At 48.3% G+C, this 9,894-nt stretch overlaps 1 protein-coding gene across 1 annotated transcript; it reads left to right on the forward strand.

The window, feature by feature from the left end:
• Nucleotides 1-420: 420 nt before the first annotated feature.
• LOC122159767 (cytochrome P450 1B1) lies at nucleotides 421-5,790 on the forward strand. Its single transcript, XM_042817607.1, has 3 exons — nucleotides 421-440; nucleotides 829-1,845; nucleotides 2,875-5,790. Exons 1-3 carry the CDS (start codon nucleotides 421-423, stop codon nucleotides 3,485-3,487), a joined length of 1,650 nt encoding a protein of 549 aa, XP_042673541.1. The 3' UTR covers nucleotides 3,488-5,790.
• The last annotated feature ends 4,104 nt before the right edge of the window (nucleotides 5,791-9,894 follow it).

Genomic DNA, 9,894 nt, shown 5'->3' on the forward strand with positions numbered 1-9,894 from the left:
CTGCGGCACGCCCGCACCGCGCCGCTCACCGCGGATGCCGCGGGTTTAAAGGCGCGAGCGGCGATGCCAAGAGCCCAGGCGCGGCCGCTGCCGCTCCGGCTCAGCCTCGGACCCCCTGTCATCCCCTGAGCCGCTCGCACCCGCCCTGCCCCGAGCCCGCAAGCGGCAGCGCCGCGCAGGTGATCGCGGGCACCGCGAGGCTCCGAGGGACTGAAGCTCCGGGAAGGTGACGGCGGCTCCATGCTGGGATCGAGTGCCACCGGCGTCTGCTTGCGCACGACCCGCCGAGCTCCGGGTGACGGGAGCAGGCGCTTCTGATGAGCTTCCCAGAGCCCGGGATCTGAACGCCAACGCCGCCGCGCTCCCCGCCCGTCACAGCCACCGCTGCCCGGTTCCGCTCCACCCTCCCCGAGACCTCCGATGGAAGCCGCGTGCAACAGGTCAGTTCGCGGAACCGCCGCTCTCCCTCCTCCCTCTCCTCGTTGCCTCAACCGGGCGGCAGCGAGCAGCGGCAGCGGTACCGACAGCCGCTCCGGGAGCGCGGGCATCCCGGTGCTCCGCCCGGGACGAAGCCGGCTGCGGGCGGCGGGACGGGCGGGAGCATCCCTCTCGCCTGCCCCCGCGCCTTCCTCAGCCGCATCCGCCGCCGCGGACCTGCCCTGCCGGGGAGCAGAGCGACGGCTCAGCCGCTAAGCGCGCTACCGTCCCACGCCTATCGATCGGCTCCCAATTCGCACACGGGAGCGGGTCGGGCGCTTTCCCTCGCTTGCCCGGGTCCGCGCGGGGGACGTCGCCCGCCGACCGTCCCCTTTTTCCCTTTCCTCGCAGCATGGCCCTCGAGAGGCTCGGGGAAGCCCTGCGCGGCACCCCGCCCCTGCAGAGCTCCCTGCTGCTCCTACTGTGCCTGCTCGCCGCCGTGCACCTGGGCAAGCTCCTCCTGCAGCGGCGGCGTCGGCGGCGGCTGGGCGAGCGCCGGGCGCCCCCGGGCCCCTTCCCGTGGCCGCTGATCGGGAACGCGGCGCAACTGGGCAGCGCCCCGCACCTCTCCTTCGCGCGCCTGGCCAGCACATACGGCGCCGTGTTCCAGCTGCGCCTGGGGCGCTGGCCCGTGGTGGTGCTGAACGGCGAGAGCGCCATCCGCCAGGCGCTCGTCCGCCAGGGGGCCGCCTTCGCCGGCCGGCCGGCTTTCCCCTCGTTCCGCCTGGTGTCGGGCGGGCGCAGCCTGGCCTTCGGCGGCTACTCGGAGCTCTGGAAGCTGCACCGCCGCGCGGCGCACGCCACGGTGCGCGCCTTCTCCACCGGCAGCCCGGCCACGCGCCGCCTGCTGGAACGGCACCTGCTGGGCGAGGCGCGAGCGCTGGTGGCGCTGCTGGTGCGGGGCAGCGCGGGCGGCGCCTTCCTCGACCCGTCGCGGGTGCTGGTGGTGGCGGTGGCCAACGTGATGAGCGCGCTCTGCTTCGGCCGCCGCTACAGCCACGGCGACGGCGAGTTCCTGCGCCTGGTGGGCCGCAACGAGCAGTTCGGGCGCGCCGTGGGCGCCGGCAGCCTGGTGGACGCGCTGCCCTGGCTGCAGCGCTTCCCCAGCCCCGTGCGCGCCGCCTACCGCGCCTTCCGCGACCTCAACCGCGACTTCTACGGCTTCGTCCGCGGCAAGTTCCTGCAGCACCAGCGCAGCCTGCGCCCGGGAGCGGCCCCCCGCGACATGATGGACGCCTTCATCCGCCTGCAGCGCGAGCAGCCGCGGCTGCAGCTCGAGCACGTGCCCGCCACCGTCACCGACATCTTCGGCGCCAGCCAGGACACGCTCTCCACGGCGCTGCTCTGGCTCCTCATCTTCCTCATCAGGTGGGCGCTCCGCTCCGCTCCTGCAGCGGCGGCGGGGCACGGGGCAAGGGGGGTCGCGGGGAAAAGGGGGCCGTTAGTTAACACGGGGGCTCTGGGAAGCCCGCCAGAAAATAATAATAATTAAAAAAATAATAATACAAAACCTACTCTGGTAACGTTGCATAAGGAGCGGCTGGCAAAAAGGCAGCGGAGTAAAAGCCGAAAGCAACGGATTTTAGCAGGTCAAGATCAAGGAGATCATAGGAACAGGATAACAGCCGCTTAGGGGAGATAAAGAGTTCGTGCACTGGGTTACAAGCCCGCTATTATGCTGCTGCCCGTAACGTGTGCCTGCGGCAGGATTGCGTGACCTGGGGAAAGCTCCCCAGAAGCGCCCAGGCAGAGCTAAGGGAAAATGCACGAATATTTGGATGGTGTTTGCTTAACGTGAAGTCTGGACAGTCTGGCACACTGCAAGACGGTGGTCTTTAAATACACTGTAAAGAAAACATTTTGATAGTAATTGTAGAAGGGTAAACAACCCCTGAGTGGGATGTTCCCAAAGCTGTCCTGACAGTTATGAGCAGAGCAGGGAATGGTCGGTTCCCTCTGTATGCCGTACACCTTTGGTAAACTTCCTGCTAGCTAAAAGAAGCCACATGCAGAGACAAAACACCAAGTTCCCATTCTGACAGTAAGCCCCAAATTGAGGGCAAAGGTAATCTTTGCTATAGAATGGATTTTCAAAATTGGGTCAGAACATTCAGTTTCAGGACGTTATTTCACTTTTTACATTTAAAATTGATTACGTGTGACATTAAGGAAAAGACTGAGCAAAGCCAAATGACACGATTGTGTAGAAAACTTGAATCCCTCAAAGTTTTCTGTCAAGATCTGCATGTTCTTGCAATGTATTTAAGCTTTGCTCAGACTGCGCAATGTAGAGGAGGGGTGAGATTCTGTGAGAAGTGTTGAGGGCATGTGCTGTTTTAAAAAAATGAAACCCTCTGACAGCATTACATATGTACACACGCTTACTTTAAATGACAGGTATCCAAAAGTGCAGGCTAAAATGCAAGAAGAAGTGGACAGGATTGTTGGGAGAGACCGCCTGCCCTGTGCTGAAGATCAGCCTCACTTGCCCTACATCGTGGCTTTCCTGTACGAATCCATGCGTTTCAGCAGCTTCGTGCCTGTTACCATCCCTCACGCCACCACAACCAACACGTTCATCATGGGCTACCTCATTCCCAAGGACACCGTCATATTTGTCAATCAGTGGTCAGTGAATCACGATCCAGCTAAGTGGTCCAACCCAGAGGATTTCGATCCAACGAGATTCCTGGATGAGAACGGCTTCATCAATAAAGATCTCACCAGCAGTGTGATGATTTTCTCAATGGGGAAACGGCGGTGTATTGGAGAGGAATTATCCAAGGTGCAGCTGTTTCTCTTTACTTCCATTCTCGTGCATCAGTGCCATTTCACTGCTAATCCAAATGAGGATCCTAAAATGGACTACACTTACGGATTGACCATCAAACCCAAGCCGTTCACCTTGAATGTCACACTTAGAGATACTATGGATTTGCTTGATAAGGCTGTCCAAAGACTGCAAGCAGAGAAAACAGCCAACGAAAATCAGCCGTCGGCAAACACCTAAGCGCCGAGCCGAGCCTTGAGAGATGCTCCTCTCTTTTTAGAATTACATAAGTTATAGTTTGCTTTGTTTTGCTGATCTTTTTGGAAAACAGCCAACGTTGAAGGTACAAGAGCAGGAAGGAAAACTTCACAAGTCATAATTCAGTCCTCTTTAATTCTAGAGGGAGAGCCAGGGGGATGATTTAATGTACTAAATGATAAAACATATGCCATTTGAAAGTAAGCCTTTCATTTTCTTGCGTGTTCACAAAGTTGCCATTGTAAAGCACACTTTATCCACTGACTGGTTGGAGCATCTCTGGAAACTGCGGGTGCAATCCTCACCATGTCTCCATGCACTCTGCCTTAACTCTAAGTTTGCCTTCAGTGACTCCACATCCCAAAGTAAAATTCCTTATAAAAACAAAGCAGAACACAAAAACAAGACAATGCTTTGAACACTGCAGCCTCTCTCTGAATTCATTCTACTGCAACCTGCTGTAAGCATACGGCAAGTCCCATGTTGTGACTGCTGGGATGTGTATTAATGCCTTCAGAACACATGTTTAAATGATTTTTTGTAAAATGCCAATGTAAAATCTTGCCTTTATCTTTCCAAAGTGTTTACATAAATGGCTAAAAAATTACTTGCTTTTGAGCACAACGTTTTAAAACACCATTCGTATTTTATGTGAGAACAAACAGAATGTCCCAGTACAGTAACTTGTCATTGAAGCTTGAAAAGAAAGATCAGATTTGATACATCATCAAGTGGTAAGCGTGATATAATGCATGTGCTGATATATTCATTAGTATGAATGAAATAGATATTTGAATTAGAAAGCTGTTGTAAAGGAAAAGCTGAACTTTGTGTCTTTCTAGCAAAGAGTAAACGACCTGTTCTTCAGCACGTAGGTAAGTCTGTTATAGATTCATGTGTGCCAAGGTACGTAGAAATAACAATTTGAGGTTCTGCATTGAAACCCTCATGTCACAAGCCTCAAGTAATGCACGCAGCACATACAGCCTGGCCCACTGGTCAGTCTGTTAGCTCAAGTTTAATGCTATTATCCTAAATTAACTGTATACTTTTAGCATGATTTGCTTGAAACAAAGCCTCAGGAAGAAAGCTAACATATTGTGTCCTGAATAACTGAGCAAATTAAATTGAGCAAAAAAAAATAAATAAAAAAGAACTTCCAACTTTTTTTTGAGGCAAAAGTCATCAAGTTAAGAAAAAAAATCACTACTATTTTGAAGTAGAATATATACTTGAAACTTCAGAGCCTTAAACTTCTGGCTAATGTTTGCGCACACAAAGCAGCATGTATTTCTCTAAAGAAAGAACTGTCACATCTAAATGCCTGATTTTGAGAAGTGTTGGATATTTCTTAGGAGATACAGATCGCCTTCAGTTACATACAAGATCTATCAGAAATGAGAGCATCTCAGAAGACTTAGTGTGATCAAGAACAAAATAAGGTTTTAGTAGACATAGAAAAATAAGGGCTAAAATATAAAGTAGCTGTGCTGAGACCCTAGCAAGTGCAGATGTGCATCTCATAGATAGCCTGTCTTCATCCTGTTGGCAGCAGTGACAGTACTCATGCTGACAGAGGTAAGAGCTGGCTTAGTGGTACCATCATGGCCTTCTCAAATAGAAACTTCACTATTGATTTTAATAACCTGAACTAAGTCTAAAAGTACTGTTCCATACCCCCATGTATTACTGCTACACCTGTTGAACATTTCTGATTTTAAATGGCATCGATCCTCTTTTTTCAAAGCTAAAAAAAAACCCCTCTTCCATGCAAAAGGAGTAACCTCAGGTGTTTTTCTGAATTACGTGTCTGTGATATCCCAGAACTTAGCCTATACCTGTGAAAAGCTTTATATGATATTCAGCATTTTCATATGGAGATCTACATTAGATCCATTTGTAGCAAGACAGTTTTCTTCGTACCTTTATATCATTATTAAAAAAAAAAAGTATAGAGGATATAACCTACAACTGAATAGTTAGTCTAACTCAAAGATCACTAATTATTATTTTAATTAAAAAAAAGCTTTTGCAGTTTTGTACTCTTCCAAAAGCTTTAACTACTCATTGGCTACTAATGCAGCTTCCACTCACACTGCTCACATCTGTCGGGGTCACAAATTATATAGCTGTTGGCCAATTAGTGCCTCATTTAACCTGCAGAGTTACTCCAATTTAGTAGCACCCAGTTAGAATGTGTTGCAGTTTGTTCAGTGAGCTAACTTGTATGGTCATTCTGAGATGATTCATCGTGTTACCAAAATATTAAATAAAATTATTCTTGTACTGGCTTTGCTTTGTTTGTGACTTGTCAGTGACACTGATTTGGAAAGTATTACAATTTTAGACAGTTTTTGCTCATACACCTTTCACTCTCTTCTGAGTTTTAAGGTTTTTCTGCATCCTGCACTTAGATCTTTCTCAGGCTTCCCTGCTCATTTACACCTTAGTGCCTGCATTAAGCTTCCTTGTATGCCTTGCTGATTACATTCCCTGCTGCTCTTCTCAACATCTGAATTCTCAGCATCTTTTGCTTTCTTCTCATACCTGCCAATCTCCTATGTTATTTTCCTCTCTCTGGCATTTCACTTTTACCTCTGTCTCCTCTGATTTCAAGCCCACAAACTGGTTCTCCCTTCTTTCTTTCCCCTGTCTGTACCTAGTGCTAGCATCTATACATTCCCAACGTTGGATCCCCACCAGTGTAGTTGGGCCAATTTGTTCTGTTGCAGCCTTAGTGTAACCAGGAGCCCCAGGAAAGAAAATTCAGGGCCAAACAGCCCTTTGCATTCCCCCGCTGTGCAACCTGCCACAAAGTCAAGACCATCCCGTGGTGAGGAGTGCCCTACACTGTGTGTGTAAAACGCTTCCTCACCATGCAGTCCTCCCCTTTGCCTCCTTCTCCACAAGGCTGCTTACCTCAGGCAAAATGTTCACATCTTCCCTCCCAAAAGCTGGGAGGAGAAGAAACACAGACTCGTAGAATGGCCTGGGTTGAAAAAGACCATAATGATCATCCAGTTTCAACACCCCTGCTGTGTGCAGGGTCTCCAACCACCAGACCAGGCTGCCCATAGCCACATCCAGTCTGGCTTTGAATGCCTCCAGGGATAGGGCGCCCGCAACCTCCTTGGGCAGCCTGTTCCAGTGCATCACCACCCTCTGAATGAAAAACTTCCTCCTAATATCTAACCTACAGGGCACACTGAACAAGACTTAAAATACCCCCTAAAAGCAGCTATGAACCTGTGGAATAGATTCCATGTAGAAAGACACCGCATGCAGTGCATGCACGGCTTAGACAGACCAGTGGGACACACAGCAAAAGTACAGCACAAACATGCTCTCTGGGGAAAGACTCAGGAGCATTACCACAAGGTCAGGAGATATGTCTACACTGCCCCTGTGAGGTCACTTGTCTTGTGGGCAAGGTCATACCTAACAGCAGACCACAAACATCTCGTGTGATTTTGTGTGTGCCCCATCACTGCCTCACTCAGCAGCCTGTGACTGGATGTCATCACAGCAATACTAGGCAAGTACGTGTTGTGCTTTCTTCATGAAATACCGCACAAAATGAATGGAGCTGAAACAGCTGTGTTGAATACAGTTGCTTTCCCATCTAAATCTTCATGCTTGGGTTGCACTGGTTACCGTGGGCCAGGAAAACCAAATGTCAACTCACGTCTGCTTTCCATATGCGTGCACACAGCTGCACACAGTCCGTCTCCCAGAATTTTAGAAACACCTTCACAATTCAGGTTAAGTGACTAAAGAAGCACGGAGAGAATTTGGGATAACCACATGTTCCTTGGAAAACCAGTAGCTGCCAGACCACTGCATTACGTAACAAAGAGGAGAAGCAAGTAGGCCAATGAGTTGAGATAAAATACATTTATACTGTCCACGTGCACCATTACATTCCTCATGAAATCAGTAGTTAAATATGCAGGCTTCAGCAGAAGGCAGTTCAGAGTGGTTGAAGCAAAGGGCAAAAATAAAACAATATGACGTTCATCAGAACTTGAGACACAACCACTGCTAGAAAGAGGAGAGGGGAGTTCAGTGCAGAACCAGCTATCAATACCAGCATGGTGCAATGAAACCAAATGGAAATTCACAGCAACAAATTCCAACTAGTTTTGCATTTAATCCAGTCTGTTTTTGTGAGTGGCAGGAGCTGATGCATAGTGCTGTCTGTAGGAGAGAAAGACCAGGCATTTTACATTGTATCTGAGAGTAGTTGAGGAATTAACCATGGAAAGTGAATGGTCAACAAAAATTTCACCAAGCTAAATGGTTAACATTCACTTTCATTTCATCTTTATCTTGGTGAAATCTTACTTTGATCTCCCATTGACCCACACAAAGAATCCAAGTTGGGATGACAGTGAAGATGGACCTGGCTGTTTTGCAGATGAAGTGAAAGGCTGGATTCTGAATGGTGCTGCTATTTTGATATGCGACACAGCACAGATGCAGCATCTCAAGTTTCAGCAATCACTGCTGTTTACTGCTTTGCATTTTTGCAACTGAGTTTTTTGTGTTGCAGTCACTTGTACTGAGACCAACTGTCAGGTGAAAATAATCTCAGCTCTGAGCACAAACAACCCCAAAGCATTTAAGTAGTCTGTAGTTGATGTTTTGATATCCTCCTTTAGGGCTTTTTGCCAGCTTTTCAGACAGCTCCACTAGCAAAAAAGTTGCTTGTTTTTTTCAGTGTTGCCCTGTCCTTCAAAATCTTGAGCAAGTCTTACTCCTGCCTGACAGGACAGAATTAGAGATAACTAAAGCAAATAAGTCTCCCAATTTCCCCAACTCTTTCCATGCTGAACACATTCATCAATGGAATTAACTTAGAAAACACAGGATGCTGAAGCATTTCAACTGCAAATGTGAAGCAGGAGGGAATGTATGTACATGGGACTTATTAGAAGTACACAAATCAACTGCAGATCGACACAGGAGTGGCTGAGAGCTGGCAGATGTTGAACATGTTGGAAGACCCTCCAGCTAGGGAGGAACTGTGCACAGCTTCCCTGACAGGTAAAGAGAGGCAGAGGCTTTACGCACAGTACTTTAGGGTGAGAACAGCAGGAGTTCCACATGGCATTAGAGAGGTTGATCCACATCAGCAACAGGGAGCATCAGAGAGCACCTGGACCAGACCTTACCATCACACCAGGCTGATGACAGAAAGAACCACTAGTTTCACAGAAACCCCAGGCAAACTAGGGATGTTGAAATGATAGCTCCCTACTGCCTGCCACCTCAAGCAATAGAGTTGGGAAGCGGCATTTTCAACGATGGCTCACATTTTATTGTCAAGGAGTATTCTACAAGAATAAAGATTATTTCCCCCATTTCCCTTTTCCCAACCTGAGCTCGGATTAGAGCATAGCACTCATTGCACAGAAGCAGGATTCTAATCCTCTCATAATAAATGGGATTAAATGTAACCATATTTCCTGTGTTTAAAATAACAGAACAACTTCCACTTATTTGTACTACTCTCTACTCAATTGCAGTGGGGCGAGACTCCTTCCTTCCCATTAAAAACAACATACATGACAACTGTGACTTGACAAAGCAGATATGACTTGCAGTCATCTGCAGAACAGCATGAAACAATGCTCCATACTCCTTTTACACTTTGCACTTCGAAGCTGCAGTTTGAAAATTTAGTTCTACTGTAACTCTTATTTTTGATTGAGCTTTTTCATTCCAGAAATTAACAAATCATGAACTATAAAGATATCAATCCTTTGCAGTTCAGGAAATTTGAATAGTTCAGTTCATATAAATGAAAACATCATTCGAGATTAAACTCAGACTTCACAAAAACTACTTTCCCTAATGAAAACTGAGCTTCCTGAATGAAGCCTTGCCACATTTCAGTAAAACTCTTTTCCCTGCCTTCATTCATACCTGCAGCTGCCAGAACATGGAGTCACACTGCAGCTTGCTCCAACACACAACGGTTCATCCGACCAGCTGGATGAAGATGCTCCACCCCAGGACAACATGCTTTGCAGTAAAGCTTTCTAGGCAGCCCTTCTGACTGGTAGGAAGACTGAAACCTTCCAGCAAGAAGTCTGATTCCTGCTGGCAACCAAACACCCAGGTCTGCACACAGACCCACAGCACACTGACAGTATCATCCTCTGCATTTTAAGCATAAGTCAGCATCTAATTTCCTCAAAGCCATCAGCAGGGCCAGAATTCAAAGCATTTGGCTGATGATGTATTCACTATACAACACTTCCAAATACCTTCATGCCTGCCAGCAGTCAGAAAGATTCCTTTCATACCTTCACATTATCTCTCACATTAATACAATGTTTTCCTGCTGGAGTAGCTCTAGTCTGTTCCCAGAAAAAGTGCATACA

Source organism: Centrocercus urophasianus, unplaced genomic scaffold, assembly GCF_019232065.1.
Source record: "Centrocercus urophasianus isolate 14NV4802_14NV808 unplaced genomic scaffold, USGS_Curo_1.0 seq_10, whole genome shotgun sequence".
NCBI classification, from domain to species: domain Eukaryota; kingdom Metazoa; phylum Chordata; class Aves; order Galliformes; family Phasianidae; genus Centrocercus; species Centrocercus urophasianus.

What these genes read in the sequence shown, in the direction of transcription:
- LOC122159767 (XM_042817607.1), top strand. Translation starts at nt 421, where the DNA reads ATGGAAGCCGCGTGCAACAG. An exon ending in ATGGAAGCCGCGTGCAACAG is followed by an intron (nt 441 to 828) that starts GTCAGTTCGCGG and finishes CTTTCCTCGCAG; the next exon opens with CATGGCCCTCGAGAGGCTCG. An exon ending in CTCCTCATCTTCCTCATCAG is followed by an intron (nt 1,846 to 2,874) that starts GTGGGCGCTCCG and finishes TTTAAATGACAG; the next exon opens with GTATCCAAAAGTGCAGGCTA.